The sequence below is a fragment of the Xenopus tropicalis genome, chromosome 2 (assembly GCF_000004195.4).
Source record: "Xenopus tropicalis strain Nigerian chromosome 2, UCB_Xtro_10.0, whole genome shotgun sequence".
NCBI lineage: Eukaryota > Metazoa > Chordata > Amphibia > Anura > Pipidae > Xenopus > Xenopus tropicalis.
In genome coordinates this window covers 13,118,318-13,141,353 of record NC_030678.2, presented here as the reverse complement: position 1 = coordinate 13,141,353, position 23,036 = coordinate 13,118,318, and the positions used below count along the sequence as shown (strand labels likewise).

Below are 23,036 nucleotides of genomic sequence, written 5' to 3'. Positions count from 1 at the left end.
GCAATTTTGATGACATTTCCAAAAATCCCCTCAAAGCTTCCAGTTTGCAGCATCTTATCTCCCACATAGCATTAGGTACCAAGATAAAACACCCTAAATATGAACGCCAGGGGTCCACTGAACAGTTTGATGCCCAATATGTATAGGTTTACCTAAGTATGTGGCACGTAGAGGCCCGAATGTGAACATACCCCCATATGATCAATCATTTCTGTTATGGAAAGTACACATTCTGACAAATCCAACAAGGGTAAAGAGTCCTTTCTACACCAAAGTACCAATCTGCAGAGCTTTCCTAAAGTTATTGGTTTTTATGACATTTCAGAAAATCGCATAAAAATTTTGCAATTTGCCGCATTTATCTCACACAATTTCTTGCGTACAAAGGCAAGTCACCCCAAATAGGAACACCAGAGGCCTACTGAACAGTTTGATGCCCAATATGCATAGATATACCAAAGTCTGCGGTATGTACTGACCCCCAAATGAAAATATTGCATAAGGATTTCTCGCCTGCCAACTCAGTTTTTGCACACAGAGCCCCCTGTCAGTGTATTATGTGCAGTAACCCCCCCTAACTATACAGAGAGCCCCAGAAAACCATATATTTTTGGAAAGTACACATTCTGATGAATTCAAAATAGGCAAAGTTATTTTTGTACACCAAAGTTACACCTGGCAAAGCTACGCTAAAAACAGATCAGGAACACTTATATAGGGATAAAATGCCATAAAACCACAAAAATTGTGCAAATCAGTGAAACAACAAAATAAGTCACATGACAGCGTAATTAGTGGTCAGAATATCTGATCCAATAGTCACGCTGTCAAAATAAACAGTTTTTAGGTAAAAGAAACTAAAAACAAAGTGGTAAAATGAAATAAAACAAAACAAAACAAAAAAAAACCTAAGTGTTTGTGTATACATGTGTGTACATGTGTAAAAGTTGTGTTATAGTGTATAAGTGTGTATATGAGTGTAAATAAGTGTATAAAAGTGTGAAAAATTAAGAAAAAAAAACACAAACAAACTGCTAAAATGTGTGCTGTAAGTGTGTGTAAATGTATGTAAGTGTGTATAAATGTATGTAAGTGTGTAAATGCCAAAAAAAAAAATTTAGTCCTTACCTGTCCTGAAGACCCGATCGGCTCCTCTTCAGTGGGCCGGCGCTGGGGGGGAAGTAGGAAGCAGCAGATGCGATGCGATCACATCTGCTGCTTCCTGGAGGGTCCTGTGACCCGATCGATCGCAGGACCCTCATGACAGCCCCCCTGGCACATTGCCCAGGGGGGCTGTCATTGTTAGAAGCAGCGTCATTGTTAAGCAGCGCTTAAATGCCAACGACGTATGGGACACGTCGTTGGCAGTTAAGCCCTTTTACTGCCACGACGTATCCCATACGTCGTTGGCAGTAAAAGAGTTAAAGAGAAAGTTGTGTGATATTTGCAGCTTTATCTGGTCTGTTGCTTTCCTCATAACTTGGGTCAGAAAAACCCTCCCAAAAGCCAGTAAAGGTGTTTAAATAGAAATAGCGCATTGTATGCAGAAACTGGGAATCCACATCACATGTAGAGGATTAAAGGGCAGGTTATTGTCATGCTGTTACTGACCCTTACAGCTATTCAAGTATAGTTCTGTACATTCTAAAATAGTCGTAATGTCGGACTGGGCCGGGGGTTTGACGGGTGGTGGGGGCCCCTGTGGGGGGTGTGAAGGCCACTGCAGGGGCCTATTTGGGGGGGTGCATCACATGTAGAGGATTATAGGGCAGGTTATTGTCATGCTGTTACTGACCCTTACAGCTATTCAAGTATAGTTCTGTACATTCTAAAATAGTCGTAATGTCGGACTGGGCCGGGGGTTTGACGGGTGGTGGGGGCCCCTGTGGGGGGTGTGAAGGCCACTGCAGGGGCCTATTGGGGGGGGTGCAGGGGCCACTGAGGCTGTAGCCCCAGTGGGCCCTGCATCCCCCAGTCCAGCCCTGAATAGTCCAACTGATTTCCTTCTCTAATTTTGAGTCATTTGGCCAAACTAAGCAACATAGATCAGATCACTTATAGCATGACTCACAGATGCACAGATTTCAATTTTAGATACAGGTATGGGATCCCTTATCCAGAAAACCTCAGGTCCAGAGCATTCTGGATAACAGGTCCCATACCTGTACCATATTTGGCACAATAATTAATATTTCAGGAATAAACTTTAGAGGCAGTAAGGCTGTACAATCAGCTCCAGAAAGGCCCTAATGTCCAAAAGGGGTCCTTAACCCAAAAACTAATTTGTTTTACATAGTCAAAGTAAATGTGATTCTAAACAACTTTCCAATATGCATTATTTAGACATTTTCCAATGGTTATAATTTTCCAATGGAGTTGGTCCATGGGGATACCAGGAAAACTACCAGTGGCCTATTTCATGGTCATTCCCTATTCTTGTATGAGAGAAAAGAGGAACAAAGAGATTAGGGTACTAAAGAGACTAAATGAGGAAAGGAGGAATAATAGCGGGAAAGTGGAAATAATAATTATAGTGCAAAGGGGGGCCATGGGCCAAGGTTTTCTGGTGGGCCCCCGGCATCTCAGTCCGACACCGGACATATATATTGTAGACATTCCGTAGACTTATATATTGTAGGGAAAGGGTTGCTGTTCAGTAAATACCTGAAATACTAAATACCTTCCATTCCCCATTTTCTACATTTGTCATAATTTTCATTGTCTTTAAACAGAGATCGTTCTGTTCCTGAGGAGCCTGAAGCTGATGATGATGATGATGATGACATTTCTGATGAGAGAACCCAGAAAAGAAGGTAAGTTAAACACATAGGGGAGAGCTTATATGTTGTATAACAGTACAGTGAAGAAGCTCTGTTGTGGCCACACCATGAACACAAAGCTGTTTTCATTACAGAGGTGGGTGAGTGGCTAACTCACTAAAGGTACCTGCACCCAGTGTATGAAACCTCCAGATGCGTATTTCTAAAGGTGGCCGCACACAGGCAGATTTAAGCTGCCAATTTGGCCCCTTCTGATCAACTCGGCATCTTATCTGCCTGTGTATGGGCTCCCCCAATGGCCAATCTGACAGATACCTGACCCAAAATCAACCATATATCTATCAGGCAGGTTTAAAATTCCCTTCATGGTGAGGCCATATCTGATTATTGATCCTGTCCTTGCCCCAACAACCTGCATTTACTATTGTCATGTTTGTCCCTTGGGCCATGATATGGATCAATATTGGGAAAAAGTACGCTTGGTTGGGTGGAAGTAGCAGGTTTTTTGGAGAAATTTTTAATAAATCAGCACATTCCTTCTATATTTAGAGTATTATAATGCACTGGCACATGTTTTTCACACAATATGTCTCCTTTAACTGGCCCTGTAGTTCTCTAGGAAGCAAACAGTTTCACAGGTTACAGAAACAAGGTGTCAAATGTAACATAAGAATGTTTGGTATGACATTTTCCAAAGCTTTTCCATTATTTATCATTATTATTTCCATATTTTTTATTGCAGGAAAACTAAAAGAATTCAGCAGGTGAGTTATCTTACTGTGCAATTGCTCGATATAGAGGGATTAGCAGTGATGCTAGTGACAATATTTTAGTTTTTCCTTATAAAGAGGGGTGCTGTACTGTTTTTTTTTAATTCAATCCAATAACTCCAACATTGGTGAAAGAATGGTCAGGGTTGGCCTAGAAGAATTGCTTCCAAATAATAGCGAAGTGATTGAATTGTACAAGCCGCTAATATACTGCATCCTGGTATAGTTCCTAGTTCAGCAATGCAAGACTACTTTTATTGCTATAAATGTGCAAGTCTCAGTGTTGTTGATGTTTGAGGCCTGAGCTCTAGATCCTATTTTTATTGCAATCTTTTAGTAAAACAAATGCATGACTTTGCATGTGAAAAAAAAGAGAGGCACTTGCTTAAAATTTTATGGTCACAACACTAACTACTCAAATACAGTGATAATTGGCAAACATAAAGGAAAGGGCACCTAGGGTCCAGGTCAAAGGCCCACCACCCTGTGGTCAATACCACATGGGGTGAACCCTTGGCCTGATGATAAATGTAGGCAAATTCATTTATGAAAACATTTACAACTGGTATTGCTTTTTAATGCTACTCAGCTCTACTCAGCATAGGTGGCAGACTCTGTTTAAATTAAATTCTATTTATACATAGTTCTTTTCAGGAACACACAGCAGTATATTATAGTGTGTAAGCCAACATCACTGGTGATGCTGACCATAGCAACCAATCAGATCTTTGCTCTTGTTTTTTAACTTGTAAGTGACTGTTGAAGTCTAACTGCTGATTGGTTGCTATGGGCAACATCACTGGGATGTTGGTTTACACACTATAATGAATATGCCCCACATGGATCAAAATAAACCTTTATTTGTAAAGGTAATCTTGAGAACATAATAAAATGCAACCAGTGCTTAAGCATGACACAAAACAAGTTTGTTCTAAACAGCAAAGCCTAAACCTAACAACCAATAAACACTCTTATCTCATCCAATCCCCTGAAAATGCTAAAGGTGTGCTGCTAGCTACTAGTTACCTTAGTTACTGGCTCTTAAGGCTTCCTTTCAAATCCTCTTTAGTCCCTTCCGATATCACGTTGTGAGTAATGGACAATTAAGGCTTGTCATGGTGTGGGGAGTATAAAAAAGCCTTTTTGTGTTGTTGCGAACTGAATTTCCAAAACATTTTCTTGGAACTTTTTAAAGAAACTGGGTGGGAAGGGGCGCTTCCCCTCCTTGCCCCTTTCTGTGGATGCCCATGAGTATGAGAATTATTAGCAGCTATATTCAATATTAGTATTGAAAATGTTTAGCAGCTATATCTGGTTGCTAAGTTCCAGAGTAACTTAGCAACCAGGCAGTGGTTGTAAAGAGAGATTGATAGATGAATATTGGAGGCCTGAATAGAAAAGATAAAGAATAAAAAGTATCAACAACAATAAAGTTTTATCGCTACAAAGCAGTAGTGGTTTTGCCTGTCAGGGTCAGTGACCCCATCAAAAACTGTAAAGAGTCAAGAGAAATGGGAATATTCAAAAAGTATAAAAAAAACCCAATAAAAACTAATTAAGGCCATTAGAAAAGTTACTAAGAACAGGGCCATACTAAAAGTAAACTTGAAGGTGAACTACCTATAGAATAGGGTTGCCAGTAAATTTGTAACACCTTATAAATTCCTCCCTTTACTTACCCTGTCCGCTGCCCAATTCCCCCTTATAAGAACAGGCCCACCTTTGCTTTGCCCATTGGGGAAACAGTCAATTTCCCTGCCCAGTCTGCAAACAAAAGGAATTCTGGGAATAAATTCCAAACTCTTAAAAAAATCCAATTTACATGGGTTTATCCTATAGGCTAAAGCTCCCCCACTGGGTATAAAGCAGAAGCCGGGACAATAGCTGATCAGCTGATTCCCAACTACAGACCGGTTTTGCCCTTCTTGGGGCTCATCAGTGCAGGGTTTTCTGATCAGCTTAGGGAGAGTCACCATGTGGTTCTACAAACAAATAAATAAGGTTGAGGAGACTGCCTCATACAGACAAAAGCAAACAAAAGGAATTCTGGGAATGAATTGTAACACTTGTTTGGCTATAATATGGCAAAACCCAGGCTAGTAATAGGTATAGAGCATGTGTTACCATGGGCGTCCGCAGAAAATTTTCCAAGGGGGGGCAAGTAAGCTAGCATCATCCTGCAACAGATAAATATATATATATTTTTTTTTTTTTTGCAGGATGATACTAGGGGAGGCTAAATATGGCCTATACACAGACTGACCTACAGCTAATGTGACACTTAGTGGATTCACTGCTGACGTAAAAAGTTAACCTCCCAACTACCTCTTGCCGTTCCCACTGACTCCCAGGGATACTGTACAAAAGTGCGGGTGGGGGTGCTTTTTTTTTTACCCTAAAATGTTTAGTATTAGTAGTAAAAGTATTCATATGCGCACTTCTGTTAGGGGATCTGCAAACATTTGTGTTTGGGATCAGTTAGCTTAAAGGGCTAGTTCGCATTCGAATTCACTTTTATTTTTAATGGTTTTTCAGTTATTTAGCTTTTTGTTCAGCAGCTCTCCATTTGGTATTTCAGCAGCTATCTGGTTGCTAGGGTCTTATTTACCCTAGCAACCAGGTAGTGATTTAAACAAGAGATGGGAATATGAATAGTTAAGGGGCCTACTTGGAAAAATAAGTAATACAAAATTATAATAATAATAAAATTGTAGCCTCGCAGAGCAATATTTTTTGGCCCCCATTTGAAATCTGTATAGAGGCAGAAGAGAAAGGCAAATTATTCAAAAAAATTAATTAGGAAGACCAATTGCAAAGTTGCTAGGAATAGGCCATTTTATAACATACTAAAGGTTAACTTAAAAGTGAACCACCCCTTTAGATGTGTTTATGTTAGTTTTATAGCAAGAAAGGCAGTGGGTACTGACTCCCCATTATATACAGTGACGCAGTCCGTATTTACAAACCCAGCACATTATATACAGTGAGAAGCAGTCCGTATTTACAAACCCAGCACATTATATGCCATGAGGAGCAGTGGGTACTGATGGCAGATATTCAGGCCCTGGCACTATAACACTGGCACGGATACACAACATTGGCCCCACTGTAACTTACTATAAATGAACAAAACAATGACAAAAAAAAAAAAAAAATAGTAAGTGCAAAAAACAACAACACATATATAAACACACAATGAGCTTTTTCAGAGGGAAAGAGTTAACTTACCCTCCATGTGTTAGGGTAGGGGATAGATTATAAATTAAACAATTTAATCTCAGCTAGTGATTCTTTAGAACTGTATAGTACCTGTGGGATGAAAACTGCAGCAAAAGTTGAGAGTTGGTTCTCAGGTAAAGTTACAGCTGCAGATTCATCTTTTCAGTCTTTATTTCTGTTTCCAGTTTGCAAAATCTCCCGATCCCTGTGTGCATCTGTGCTCTGATTGGTCAATTTTACTGTCTGTCAAGGAAGCTGTGCTCTGATTGGTGAATCCACAAGAAGAAAGATCCAATCGGAGCACAGCAAAAACGGGCTTGAGGGGAAAGTGCAGAAACGGAGTAAGGTTTTTGTTTTTTTTGCTACTTTTCCAGGGGGGGGCAAGTGCCCCCTCTTGCCCCCTTCTGTGGACGCCCATGTGTGTTACATGCGACCTTAATGCACAGGATTGGGCCTCCGCTATGTGGGAGGTATTTAATGGAGCTGAGGGTGTAGTTGAACTACAACTAGATAGAGCTTGTGTGGTGCAGATAGAATAAGGGACGCCAGAAAGGTTCTTGCTGATGAACTATAGTACAAGTTTATTGGACAAGGCACAACTTCAATAGTGCAGCAGGGATTATACTCACAGACACAGCAGTATAGGATTATGTCACAATGGAGTAGCAGATGTGACCCTTTAGGAACAGAATACCCCTCTTGGAGGATGCACAGAGGATTAGTTGACACCTGAGATGAAGACCTTTCAGAAGGGAGTGTTCCGGCCGACTATGGTCCAGGGGAGAGCTCCTAACACTGGTACCTGGCGTCTAATAAAACCGGTCCCTAAAGAACGACAACAGAGCCGGGGTAGACTAAACCCTTTTACATCTCCTGGATGGGGCTATTAACTGCCCTTGCTAAATAAGCTAACTGTTCTCACCACTTCTAGAGGGTGCTATTAATAGTACTGACTGTTCTGGCTTTACCTCGTTCACGGGGCCCTGTCCCCGACTTAATATAAAGATGGTACTCTTTACTGGGGCCTTATGCCTCCAGGCTCAATGACGTGAAGCCTGAGACAACAGCAGCCAGAGAGAAAGACACTTCCTTGTGCCAGACACTATATAGTCTGCCAAGGGGAGTGGTCAACCTGGGCTAAACCTATTAGGGAAAGCCTAATAACTGTAATCTGAGTGTAGAGGGCTCTGCCCTATAGCAGCACAGATAAGGAAAAGATAAGGGATAACACCATAGGGAGCTTAACCCTATGGGTCCCTACAGAATTCCAAACTCTTAAAAAAATCCCATTTACATGGGTTTATCCTGCTCAGTCTGCCAAATTCCCAGGCCCTTGTCAGCACTGACTTGTTCCCAAGCATTGTCATTGTCATAAAGTGGGCCAAAAGGTGGCAACCCTACCGCAGACTGAAATTAAAATTCTATTCTGCAGATTGCACCAAATAAACCTACAGTTCCACAAAATGAGGATATGCAGCTACAGCTCAGTTCAGATGAAAGACTTTCTGAGCCAAATCAGAGTCTGGAAACTGGTATCAACAAAAGGTATGTCCCGGGGATAGGAGGGGGGGCAGGGGTATGGCACCCGGGGGGGGAATCCAGGTGCTTTGGTACCTATGATTTTTAGTAGCTCAGGAGATGGTGTTAAATTACCCTGTAAATAATTATGGTATAAGATGTAACCCCAATCACTTTAGAGCGGGGTTGTCTGGGTGAAAGGGACAGTATACACCTAAACACACCTTTGTATAAAATGTGCACAGCTGAAAATGCATCCTGCCTGTTTTTTGAAAACCATATTTTCTATTTTTTTATCAACTTCCTGCCCCGCCCCCCCTTAATAAACAGGGCAATTTGCTCAGAGCTCCCTATCTAATAAGCCCCGTCCTTCTCTAAGCAGCAGGACCAGAAAGTGTCAGGAAGGGCTAAAGTGATCTGGTTTCATTTTCTTGTTTTTAAACAAAAATAACAAACACCATATACATTAGTTAAAACAACAAGTGCACGTGTAGGCCGCCTCTATGCAGTGTATGGTGAGTGAAACTTCTAAGAGTCACAAAGCTATTGCTGTTTATGGCAGTTACATGTCAAAATACCTTACCATACATTTTCCTATGCATCCTGGCAGTATGTTTCATGCCCATGGGCTGTTGTATCAATTTATGGTCCTTACATAAAAATACATAGGATGTGTTCTTATACGATTATACAAATGTAGGGATCTCCAAGATTTGGCCCCTAGGATGGTTACCCCCAGGTTAGACCCCAAGGGAGGGTAGTACCCGGTAATGGGACACCTTGGGATGGTTTGGTACTTACACAGTTAAATGGGAGTTAGCTTCCCTACAGTTCGGGTTATGGCCACAGGGTGGTGCATAGACTATAGGGTATGGGTATGCAGCCATGTGCTGCCAGGTCTTCCTGCCTGGGACCCCTCTGGTATAGAGGTTAATAACAGGCCGGTGTTAGACAGAGAGTTGTTTAAGTATAGTCCGCTCTAGGAGTGGAAGACAGGCAAGCTAGCTGGGCAGCTTGGCCCCAACAGGAGAATTACTGGATTAAGATCCACCAGCACTCATAGCTGGAGTCAGGGAACAAAGTGCTAAGTATAAGAGATTTGCCTAATCCAGGGGTATCTGAGTGGAAGTACTGAAGTGAGTTCTCAAGGGGGGTGTCCGCTTGGCGTGAAGTACCGGGGAGAGCCCTAGAGAGGGTCTTCTGGCGAGAAGTACCGGAGGGAACCCCTAAAGAGAATCATTTGACGGGGAGTACTGCTAGTATCTCGTGGAGAGAGGGTCTCTTAAGGAAGAGGGAGTGTAACCTGACTGTAACATTGCTCCCGTGTGATCTGCCTGTCTGATACATCTGTGCTAATAAACAAGTTCCACTGGTTAAACATCCATCCAGTGTCTTGGTCTCTGCATACACGGAGGATCCACTCTGCCTGGTAAGAATCTACCCCAAAGGGAGGGGGCAAGGTGCCAGGAGGGCTGGGAGTCCCCAAGTACAAGTACAATATCAAGTTCTCAGGAAGGGAGTTACAGTTCAGTCTGTCCCTATACTGGTTGGAGACACGCCAAATAGTACAGCAACATCTGTTCCCCATAGTAAGCGGGGCTCAGGATCCTGTTAGCGCCACTAGATCTCAGCAGGTAGCAGCACTAAATCTCCTAAAGTGGGCTACACATAAATATATTAAAAGATTAAAATACACTTAATCATAACATTAGCATATCAATACGTGACTTCGCTCCTCCTGTGGCCATTAATGCAGCCGTTTAGTCTGGTCTCTTGCTTCCCTCAGCCCCCATGTTCTGGGGAGGATTTTAGAGCTACTAATGTAACGTATTGTCCAGTGGACTTGGGGAACAACCAGTCTGTATGTACTGGGTTAGCAGTGTTGAGATCACAGGGGCTTGTCCTTCAGTCTGACCCTCACAGTTTGGCTGAAGCCAGAGAAGCTTCCGGCTCATAACCAGGAGACAGGGGATACACACAGGTCTGACCAACTCTGCCCAGTGCTGCCATGTGCTATGATTTCTGGGCCCCTACATTCAATGCCCCCTACAAAAATTTCTAAAATATTTTGAAAATAAAACACCTTAAGTGTTTACTTTTTATTTACTCTTTTGTAATATAATTTATTTGTAATACATAGTGCATATTTTGCTAATCTTAATAGTCTCTGCTTTTTTTATCTTTGCATACCATGTGTTGCCTGTTCTCACACTCATCAGCATCAATCAAAAGGCATCCTGGAAAGTCTAATGCAACCTGTGTAGGCAGGTGAAACTTAAAGGGTTAATCTAATTATAAAAACTAGTTGAAGCATTTTTCCCATTTGCAGGTTTCTCCTCTACTGTTATTCTTTAAAAGGACCAAACCACCAAAGAATGAAAAAAATTCATTTTAATTAAGTACCAGTTAATTATATCACAGACCTTTTAATGACAGAAGCAGCTTCATCTGGTCTGTGGGTTTTGCTATGACTTGGGCCAGTTGGTTTCCCTTTGTGCTGCTGAGTGATGTGGCCAAGCTGCTCATTGTTAGATTGCTTATAGTGTGACCTACACATACACAGATTTCAGTTTAAGATTGCATTGCATACAGTGAATGTGGAATGCAGAGAATGAATGTTAGTGGTAGGATAATGCATATTGCTTTCACTATGAGATTTTAAAGCTTGTGGGATGCTTTTTTTTTATCTTTCTAGTTTGAGACGTTCTCTATCTTATGAGAACACATCTGCTAAGAAGCAAAAGCTCATTGGATCAGGACCAACTGATCTTCATCAAAACAGCAATGATAATGATGATGATGATGATATTATTATAATGGAAGATATTGGTACCAGTTCAAATAATATTGTCACTGAAAATGTGAATAAATGTGAAGGAGATGCAAGCAATGATTACAGCAGTCAGGGAAACCAACCAATGCCAGGCTCCAACCTTTACATTAACTGCAATGGAATAGCCCAACGTGAAATGGAAACCTCACACCAAACCCATCACCAGGAAAGTTCAAATGACACAATGGAGCAGGAAATTAAGAGGCTGAAAATGTACTGTGGAGAGCTGGCTTTAAAGGTGCAAGAATTAAAAAAGCACATCTCAGATCTGAGGAGCAAGTATGAAGAGAGCCTTAAAGAAATCGACAGGCTGAAAGCGCTGCAGGACCTGAAGGCCGAGTCAGGCACAGGGGGACCCAGAATCCAAACAGCAGCAAAGTGAATGATGTTCCACTTAAAGGGCTGAGTATACAAGTAAGGTATGCAGCCATGGGTGAGCAAAAATATGGGCATGGGGGGCACTTGTCCCTCCCTAGCATAGGCGGATTTTCAATAAGGCTAGAGGCTAAGTCTCCCCAAACTTGCTTGGCATCTTAAAAGAAACAAAAAACCCTCACTCCCTTTCTGCACTGTCCTGCAAATCTCCTGTTCCTGCAAGCCGATTCAGCTGTGCTCTGATTGGATTTTTCTTCTTGTGGATTCTCCAATAAGAGCACAGCTTTCTTGACAGGCAGCAAAATTGACCAATCAAGCACAGATGCAGACAGGGCTCAGGAGATATTACAAACTGAAGGCAGTGCAGAAATGAAGGCTGAAAATGAGAATCTGCAGCTGTAACTTTACCTGAGAAGCAACTCATACTATACACAGGTACTATACACTCATACTATACACAGGTACTATACACTCATACTATACACAGGTACTATACACTCATACTATACACAGGTACTATACACTCATACTATACACAGGTACTATACACTCATACTATACACAGGTACTATACACTCATACTATACACAGGTACTATACACTCATACTATACACAGGTACTATACACTCATATTATGCGCAGGTACTATACACAGGTACTATACACTCATACTATACACAGGTACTATACACTCATACTATACACAGGTACTATACACTCATACTATACACAGGTACTATACACTCATACTATGCGCAGGTACTATACACAGGTACTATACACTCATACTATACGCAGGTACTATACACTCATACTATACACAGGTACTATACACTCATACTATACACAGGTACTATACACTCATACTATACACAGGTACTATACACTCATACTATACACAGGTACTATACACTCATACTATACACAGGTACTATACACTCATACTATACACAGGTACTATACACAGGTACTATACACTCATACTATACACAGGTACTATACACTCATACTATACACAGGTACTATACACTCATACTATACACAGGTACTATACACTCATACTATACGCAGGTACTATACACTCATACTATACGCAGGTACTATACACTCATACTATGCGCAGGTACTATACACTCATACTATACGCAGGTACTATACACTCATACTATACGCAGGTACTATACACTCATACTATACACAGGTACTATACACTCATACTATACACAGGTACTATACGCAGGTACGATACACAGGTACTATACACTCATACTATACGCAGGTGCTATACACTCATACTATACACAGGTACTATACACTCATACTATACGCAGGTACTATACACTCATACTATACGCAGGTACTATACACTCATACTATACGCAGGTACTATACACTCATACTATACACAGGTACTATACACTCATACTATACACAGGTACTATACGCAGGTACGATACACAGGTACTATACACAGGTACTATACCCAGGCACTATACCCTGGTACTATATGCAGGTGTTATACGCAGGTACTATACCTGGAGGATTGTTTTTGTCAGCATTCAAAGACTTTTAGTTTTTTAGTTTGGGAATCCATCTACTTCTGCAGGGATTGGCTTTGGACATTTACACTTAAGGTTATCTATGCAAATTATGTACCTCAGCCCCCACAGTTTTTTGGGTTCCTGGTGACGTTTTCATACTTGCTAACTACTCCCTGCTATCCGGTAAGGTGCATAAGTCCCCCTGGAACTATTTGCTATTGCTGTTTAATATCTAAAGGGTTTTATTTTGAGCCTTAGCCTCTGCAGACACAGCAGGTATGGGTTCTCATTATTACACCAGGTGCTTCCTGGTTTGGTTGGGGGTTCCAACGCTGTGGCAGTATGGTATCTCCATCATTTCTCACAATGAGTCTGCACCTAATAAGCAGTCTTTATTTGGGGTTCTGACTGGAGTTTTGATGACAAGCCAATGCTACCTAGTAAGGTGCACGTGTTCCTTTGAGGAACTTTGCTATTGCAGTTTTGATTTGTGTGAGCCTCTATGCAGACACAGCAGGTATGGGTTCTCATTATTACACCAGGTGCTTCCAGGACTGGCTGGATGTTTTTACTGCTATAGCAGTATGGTATCTCCTCTGCACTTAACAGGCAGTTTTTCTTTTTCTATTGTGCATTTCTATGGGATATATGTTTCTCTTTAGAGGTTTCATCCCTATCTGGTAGTCTTTGGAGTCCATTTGTATTTCAACTGCTCCTACTGAGTTTTGTCGGCTGCTTGGTCCCCTTCCTCCTTAATTGGTGATTTAACTGTTAGCACATTAGAAGCCAACATTGTCTGGATTAACATCTGGCCTGCAATGATACTTTTTTTTGCTACAGCTCTTGGTTTACATGGCTATTGGCCTTTGGTATTGCCTTTGGCTCTTGTGACCACTGGCTTTTGCTATAGCCCTTGGCTCATGAGACTGTTGGCTTTTGCTGCAGCTCTTGTGTCCCCTGGTCCTTGCTATGGCCCTTGGCTCACGAGTCCATTGGTTCTTGTTATGGCTTTTGGCTTGCAAGTTCCCTGGCCCTTGTTATGGCTTTTGGCTTGTAAGTCTGCTAGTCCTGTTTCATGGATATTATGTTGGCCTGGTTGTTTGGCCTATTTTGCATGGGTTGGTTTTATTGTATGCTATGTCATTCCCAGTCCTTATTGTTTTGGGGCATGGCTTGGTAAATCCCATCTGTATTAACACATACCCTTAAATATGGCTCCTCCTCTCCTGTGGATAGCACGGCAACCCCCAGCGCATAAAAATCTAACAACTATTTCCAAATGCTAACAAACCCCAACCAGGCTCAGCTCCTGCAGGTAGAGTATGGCACACACAGGCAGCATAGGGCAGGCAGAGTATGGCACACACAGGCAGCATAGGGCAGGCAGAGTATGGCACACACAGGCAGCATAGGGCAGGCAGAGTATGGCACACACAGGCAGCATAGGGCAGGCAGAGTATGGCACACACAGGCAGCATAGGGCAGGCAGAGTATGGCACACACAGGCAGCATAGGGCAGGCAGAGTATGGCACACACAGACAGAGTAGGGCAGGCAGAGTATGGCACACACAGGCAGCATAGGGCAGGCAGAGTATGGCACACACAGGCAGGGTAGGACAGGCAGAGTATGGCACACACAGGCAGCATACGGCAGGCAGAATATGGCACACACAGGCGGCATAGGACAGGCAGAGTGTGGCACACGCCGGCAGCATAGGGCAGGCAGAGTATGGCACACACAGGCAGGGTAGGGCAGGCAGAGTATGGCACACGCAGGCAGCATAAGGCAGGCAGAGTATGGCACACGCCGGCAGCATAGGGCAGGCAGAGTATGGCACACACAGGCAGGGTAGGGCAGGCAAAGTATGGCACACGCAGGCAGCATAAGGCAGGCAGAGTATGGCACACGCCGGCAGCATAGGACAGGCAGAGTATGGCACACACAGGCAGCATAGGGCAGGCAGAGTATGGCACGCACAGGCAGCATAGGGCAGGCAGAGTATGGCACACACAGGCAGGGTAGGACAGGCAGAGTATGGCACACAAAGGCAGCATAGGGCAGGCAGAGTATGGCACACGCAGGCAGCATAGGGCAGGCAGAGTATGGCACACACAGGCAGCATAGGGCAGGTAGAGTATGGCACACACGGGCAGCATAGGGCAGGCAGAGTATGGCACACACAGGCAGCATAGGGCAGGCAGAGTATGGCACACACAGGCAGCATAGGGCAGGTAGAGTATGGCACACACGGGCAGCATAGGGCAGGCAGAGTATGGCACGCACAGGCAGGGTAGGGCAGGCAGAGTATGGCACACACAGGCAGCATAGGGCAGGCAGAGTATGGCACACACAGGCAGCATAGGGCAGGCAGAGTATGGCACGCACAGGCAGCATAGGGCAGGCAGAGTATAGCACGCACAGGCAGGGTAGGGCAGGCAGAGTATGGCACGCACAGGCAGGGTAGGGCAGGCAGAGTATGGCACGCACAGGCAGGGTAGGGCAGGCAGAGTATGGCACACACAGGCAGCATAGGGCAGGCAGAGTATGGCACGAACAGGCAGCATAGAGCAGGCAGAGTATGGCACACAAAGGCAGCATAGGGCAGACAGAGTATGGCACGAACAGGCAGCATAGAGCAGGCAGAGTATGGCACACAGAGGCAGCATAGGGCAGGCAGAGTATGGCACACACGGGCAGCATAGGGCAGGCAGAGTATGGCACACAAAGGCAGCATAGGGCAGACAGAGTATGGCACACACAGGCAGGGTAGGGCAGGCAGAGTATGGCACACACAGGCAGGGTAGGGCAGGCAGAGAATGGCACACACAGGCAGGGTAGGGCAGGCAGAGAATGGCACATGCAGGCAGCATAGGGCAGACAGAGTATGGCACACAAAGGCAGCATAGGGCAGGCAGAGTATGGCACACAGGCAGCATAGGGCAGGCAGAGTATGGCACACACAGGCAGCATAGGGCAGGTAGAGTATGGCACACAGGCAGCATTGGGCAGGCACAGGAGTAGAGCAGGAGACCTATCAGGATCATGCAATTAACTGATCGTGACCACTGTAAGATGAACAGTACAGTACTGTCTAAGAGGTGAACAATTCAGGGCCAGTAAATCTCAGTACTGATACATTTTAAAGGGGCCACACAAGGTAGACCCTAGGGTCGAATGCACCAGCTGGACAGCACTGAGCCAGACATCATGACCACCAACACTACTGTGCATCTTTGCAATAAATATTACATTATAGTCATCCTCTGATGACCTTTGTGACTTTTTATGGATTTTGAAGGTTACTGTGATCTAAACCAGGGTCATCCACCTCAGCCTGCAGGCTAGTTATGTCCTCACCCAGCCAATGTGGGGTTCTGGCCAGCCTGTGGCATCTATAGAATCGTTAAGTACGACGTCACCATATTCATTATTAATTTCAGATTTAAATGTAGATGTTTTTCCTTTGCAGCCTCAAGTTACGATCTCTGCAGAAAATCGTGATGTATTTGCTGACCACATTGATGCCCGACCTGCAACTGTCTACATGATTGAGAAAATGTTAATATTACAAAATTGCAATTTGTGTATTTTACCTCAATGTCTGTATTATGTTATTAGTTTGCTTTATTTCTTTTCCCTATTTCTTTAGAATAACGTAACATGCCAAAAAAAGAAAAGAAAATGATTAGGAGAAAGTTTATGTTTTTGTAAAGATCTAGAAGTAGTAGTTAATGGGAGAGATGCTTTAACAGAACTAACATGAAAGCTGGAAATACTATATGGCCAATGCAGTGATAAATGTGCTGTGGCACGTACCTTTTCTACTGGATGTGGCTGAAAAGCCCATCAGAACATATGCTTTAGAGTACTGTGATGTGTTAGTTGACTGGCTGACTTTTTGGGGATTTTTGTCAGACACATGAATGTTGATAACTTTACAAGTACTGAAGCAACACAGTTTGTAGCAGCTGTGCAACACTAAAAATGGTCCTTTAAAATTTAACCTTTTTCAACTGCATTCACAATCAGTGCCCATGTTGCCTCCCTCATGTTTGATCACTAGAACATTGTACAGCACAGTACTGCAGGCAAGTTAGGGTACATTTACTAAGGATTGGGTTTAGGGAGACCTCCCCAAGCCTTCATTAAAATCCACCTATGTATATGGACTCTTTCCAGGTATCTCAGATCCCTGAGCCTCACCACTTGAGTTCCTATACTGGTGGCATTGACACTATAGGGTACTATCCCTCACTGTCCTTGTTGAAGCCTTTGGCTGCTCTAATAACTACCCTGATCCTGCCTCTCACTCCTAGAGTGATCTGTTACAAATCTTCTAACACTTACTCCTCTTGCTGGGGCCGGTCATCCTGGCTCTCTACCACACCACCTCTTCCAGCTAGTGGGGAACCAAAACAGGACTTAATGGTTTTCTCTTTTATCACTAGAGAACCATGATACCCACTGGGCAGGTGCTGGACTCCCAGGCAATCACTTTTTACCCATAATTAAAAAACAACTCCCCCTCTCAACTGTAAATCAGAAACATTTCTTAGCTGCCCACAATCCTCCTGGGAACTACATGAAATAAAAGTTGACAAAACCTTTATGCCCGCCCAACAGGATATGTACAATGCAGCCAGGCTTTCTACTCACTCCTATACAGACACTGGTTCTATTTTCAGTTGTAACTGAGACCCTATCATTTGCTTGTTCTCAATTCACCCTGTTGGCTTGGCTCGGGCACAAGGATCATTTGTATCCAAAATCTAAAATGTAACAATGTTATTCTTGTAATGATACTACATGTTAGTGGGGTATTTTAGAATACACACACACATACAGTGTATATATATATATATATATATATATATATATATATATATATATATATATATATATATATATATATATATATATATATATATATATATACACTGTAACATATATACACACACACACATATATATATATATATATATATATATATATATATATATATACTGTAACATATATATACACACACACATACATATATACTGTAACATATACATATATATACTGTAACATACATACACACACACACATATATATATATATATATATATATATACTGTAACATATATACACACACATATATACTGTAACATATACATATATATATATATATACTGTAACATACACACACACACACACACACACATATATATATATATATATATATATACTGTAACATACACACACACACACACACATATATACTGTAACATATACATATATATATACTGTAACATACATACACACACACATATATATACTGTAACATATATACGCTACGGAATATGTTGGCGCTTTATAAATAAATGTTAATAATATATATATATATACTGTAACACACACACACACATATATACTGTAACATACATACATACATACATATACAGCTTTCTTACTTTTGGGAATCACATTTGCTTGTTAGATAAATCAACTTTAATAATTGCTATAATGTAACTGGGTAAATGATCATGGGTAGAACATGGACCTGTAACATCCTGCCTGGATTTGAACCAGGAACCCACTGCTTGTTGTGCAGTTTCCTTGCCTCACACCTATATGAGCAGGATTACTGGGTTTCTGGTTCACTTTAATGATATTCTTAGTTATCCAGGCAGGAATGATGGCTTCCGGTGCTCTCTATTTACACACAGCTGTTTTGAATCTTTAATTATCTAGCCTTTAAATCCCTACCTCCCAGTTTCCATTATAGGTCTATCTACCATAGTTCCTGGGTGCGCATTTTGTCCTGTATCCTGACTTTGAGTGAATTCTGCCCAGACTGACCCTTTTGCCCGTTTGACTGTTTCTGGATCCTGATTGTGTACTGCGCTACCGTTCTGGTTTTGGGTTACCGATCGTGTCCGACTGCGACCCCAGGGGCCCACCAGAAAACCTTACACCATGGGGCCACTCTCCAAACCATTTTTCATCCACTTCTTACTCAGTCTCTATATTTTCCTGTTTTCTTTTAATCCTTACATACTATAATCTATCCTTATATGTATTTAGTGGCTTTGTTCCCATAGAAAAACAAGTAATGACCATGAATTAGGCCAAATGGCTAGAAGCAGGAGGGCCCACTGACACCTGGGCCCACTGGGAGTTTTCCTGGTATCCCTGTGGGCCAGTCCGACACTGGGAGTACCTCTGTTGCCCCCAACTCTGGCCTTGTGCCCAGTTTCACAAGAGAGAGCAGTGGGAATGTGTGTGGGGGGGGGGTGGACAGCAGTGCCAGAAACCTTGTGAGAAGAGAAGAGTTTCCAAGTGAGGAGGGGGTGAGAGAGATGCTGAGCGGTGTGGGGAGGTGGGCTGGCCATACCAGGGAGGGGAATAAGCAGAAACAATAATCAATAACTTAATAATAATCAGTTAATAGTTATAGTGGACAATGGGTGCCCTGTTCTTAAATGTATATCATATTTTCTTGCAAATGAAATGAATTTCCAAATTATTTCACGTGTGATGTGTATTTATTTTGACTCATAGGTTGGGTTCAAATGGACAGTTCTCACTCTCTGCCCATCGTGGGACATCAATGTGCAGTGACAACACATTCCAGGGCTCCCTTACAATGCACCATGCAGTGCGCAATACCTTATCCATGAACCTCTGGAAGGTATCAGGGCCTCCATGCTGGCCAAATGGCATCATGGTGAATTGGTATAACCCATATGGAGTTGCAAAGGCAGTTTGGGGTTTGGACTTTGCCTCAGTTCTTCTGGCTCCTTAATCACAAGACCTTTTCTACTGTAAAGAAAGGGACATGGGTCTTTACAAGGAGTTCTGAAAACTGTGATCTGTAAGTCAGCAGATCATTTTCCTGTGTGACCATCAGCTGTTGACCCATGGGGACTTGGGGACTTTTCACACTTTTACCGGTGGGAAGATATAGCCCCAAATCCATGTTATAGGGGCCAGGATGTTTAAACATGGTGCCCTTGGTTTTCCATGGCTTTAAGAGATTAACATTAAGAGATTAGGATTCTGGCTGTGCAATCTTGTAACTTACTTTCCCATCCTGCTCAAAAAAATTACATGAGACAAATTTTTTGGACAAGCAAAATTTTCACAAATTTTTCTTTCTTTTCTAACTTTGCCCAGTGGATAAACTATAAAAAGAAAAGGAAAGAAAAGTTTCCTAGAGAGCAAAATCAAGGATAATTGTGCTTATATGTTCGTGAATTATTGAGATAAATCTATACATGCAGCATTTTATAAATCTGATCCTTATTACTTATATCTATAGCATTAAAGAAAAATGACCATGTATTTTTAAAAGGAATCCTGGATTTAGGTCACTTGTTTTTGCTTTGATGGCCCCGCGCCGGCTCAGCTGATTAAGATAAGAAATAATTTCAGTTATAGGAGGGGTTTCCTCTTTTAACCAATAATAAAATAATGCTTTTTTAGAGGCAGCCATTAACAAAAATAATAATTTATCAATTTTTTATGCTAAGGAGACTGGTAAAATGCTTAGTAACACCTCCTCTTTTTTAATGTGTAATAGAGCGAAACTAGGAGATCACTTTATATTTATATTCAACCTGTGGTTCAAGAATCTTTCCACCATGAAGAAGTTCCCAATCTTCGGACAAGACCAAAGGTAGTGGAATAAACACCAGTTTTGTTACATTTGGGGCAAAAAGAGTTTGTTTTAAAGCACTTATTACAAACAAAAAGTTTTCCATATCCTAAATGGACAAGTTTGAATTGCTGAATCCTCCAGCTTTCAGCAAAAATCAGATGGTTGAATTCATGCATAGACTTAACCAATTGCGAAGGGGATATAAAGTGTTGTAGATAAACAGAGTACTTAGCAGACACATTCTCTAAGGGAGGATTATCTTGGGTAAAAACATCCCAGAATGTACCAGAAAGTATGTTGATATTTATATTATGTGGTTTGTCTTTAAATTCTAATATTGCCTCAGCCAGTCTGTGTTTAGCGACAACTAAATTGTCTTTATTGTGAGTCACTGATAAACCACATTGGCAGCTAAGTAAAAGTATTTATCAATTTCAAGTAACTTGAATTTTTCTCTAAACAATGGCCAGGGATTAAAGAATAATTGTTTGGATCTAGTAGGTCTTTCATCAATATGATGTTTTTTTTCTCAGATGTTAGTAAAAAGGAAGAAGAACTTAATGGGTCAGAGGTTTTCAATAGAAGTTTAACTGGGATGAAGGGAGTTTGAGAGTAACTGAATAAAGTTAAAACGCTCTAAGAGCGTAAATTTATGTTGAGTGTCTCCAAAATAAATAATTATAACTAATAGATTACGCTAACATTAGTGTATATAACTGGCCAAATTGGCTATAATAAGCACAGCCTGGCCAACGAATAAAGCCTAACAACCAATTAAATAGATACAAATTAAAAGGGAAAAGAAAAATAAATACCAAATGGTTGGTCTGACTCGGGTGTAAAAACCCCGAGTCAGTCTCTTAAGGTCTGTATATAATAAGCAGATGGTTCAAAGGCAGAGAAATCAACGAATGCTCACCAAAGTTCCGTAATGGTCCGGGTGCTTGCAGCCCCGAACCCGCAGCTGGAGGGAGTTATCTCTAAATGTTGAAAAAGGACGACAAGCAATCCGGACTCAAAGGGATCTGTTAAAACTCGAACTTTATTCCAACATGTTTAAAAACAAATGCCTGACGCGTTTCGTGCGTATGGGGCACTTAGTCATAGCCTATGACTAAGTGCTGGACAATAGATATTTCCATACACAAATAGTGTCCCGATATAGAGGATTCCTTTTAATATCTCTTGGTAAATTAGTCCATTTACTATGTAATGCAGAAAATATATCAGAATAAGGTTCATGGAGTAATTCCATTTCTGTGTTGGTGTATTTGTTACTTTGAAAGATCCATTCAATAAGGAATCTTGTTAGAGCAGACAGGTTAAATGTTCTAAAATTCTGTATTTTTAGTCCACCAAGTTTAGCAGGTTTCCTTAAGTTGGACAAAGCTATTTTTAATTTTTTTTCATTCCAAATAAATTTCACAAGGGCAGAATCTAGCTTTCTAATATCTGAGTGTCTAATAAGCAAAGGTAAGTTGATTAAAGAATAAATCAGTTTAGGAAAGATTAAAGTTTTGAAAAAGATCCCCCTGCCTTTTAAATTTAATGGGGAATGCATCCATTTTTTACACATTGAGATGATGTTATTAATGGCAGGAGTGATGTTCAAGGAATACAAATTATTTAAATCTATGGGAATAGTTAAGCCCAAATATTTGAGTTGTGTTTTTGGGTCTCTTAATTGCAGCTTTTTTAAAAGAGAGTTAGATAAAGAGCCAAATGGATTCAGTATCAACATTTACTTTATATCCTGAAATGGACTGAAAATTCACAAGCCTTAGAAGAATTGAAAGCTCTAATCAATGGTTCTAAAGCTATATTAAATAACAAGGGAGATAAGGGGCAGCCTTGTCTAGTCCCCTTAAAAAATTTTAACGGTTTGGATTGGGCACCTCCTAAAATGACTTGAGTTTTGGGATTAGAGTAAAGATATTGAATGTAATGATAAAATAGGCCATTAATACAGAATAAATCCAAACAACTGAAAAGATGGTCCCAAATCAAATTATCGAAAGCTTTCTCAGCATCAATATTAATTATGGAGCAAGGAATCTTATGTTTCTTGGTAAAAAATATTATATTGAGTAAAGCTCTTATGTTCTTAACCCCTGATCTATTTTTAATAAAACTGTTTTGAGCTTCGGAGATAACAGAAGGAAGGATCAGGGACAATCTATCAGCCAAAATTTTTGATAATAACTTAATATCTTGATGTAATAGAGATATTGGCCTATAACAGGGGTAGGGAACCTATGGCTCGGGAGCCAGATGTGGCTCTTTTAATGGCTGCATCTGGCTTGCTGCCAAATCTTTAAAGGAGACATATCCTATAAAAATTATGAATGTACCAGG

The 23,036-nt window shown here is 41.5% G+C and overlaps 1 protein-coding gene across 4 annotated transcripts in view; it reads left to right on the top strand.

Moving 5' to 3' along the window:
• LOC101730243 (MORC family CW-type zinc finger protein 3) overlaps nucleotides 1-17,900 on the top strand; it is a 92,570-nt gene extending 74,670 nt beyond the window's left edge. Inside the window, exons 21-25 of one of the 4 annotated variants that reach the window (XM_031896555.1) lie at nucleotides 2,733-2,813; nucleotides 3,523-3,544; nucleotides 8,202-8,314; nucleotides 10,983-11,534; nucleotides 16,509-16,599. In XM_031896555.1, coding sequence (XP_031752415.1) covers nucleotides 2,733-2,813; nucleotides 3,523-3,544; nucleotides 8,202-8,314; nucleotides 10,983-11,502 — 736 coding nt within the window. In that variant the 3' untranslated portion in view covers nucleotides 11,503-11,534; nucleotides 16,509-16,599. Of the gene's footprint in view, nucleotides 1-2,732; nucleotides 2,814-3,522; nucleotides 3,545-8,201; nucleotides 8,315-10,982; nucleotides 11,540-16,508 lie in introns of those variants that run through there. The other 3 variants (XM_031896554.1, XM_031896556.1, XM_031896557.1) reach the window with 3 other exon arrangements.
• Nucleotides 17,901-23,036: the final 5,136 nt, after the last annotated feature.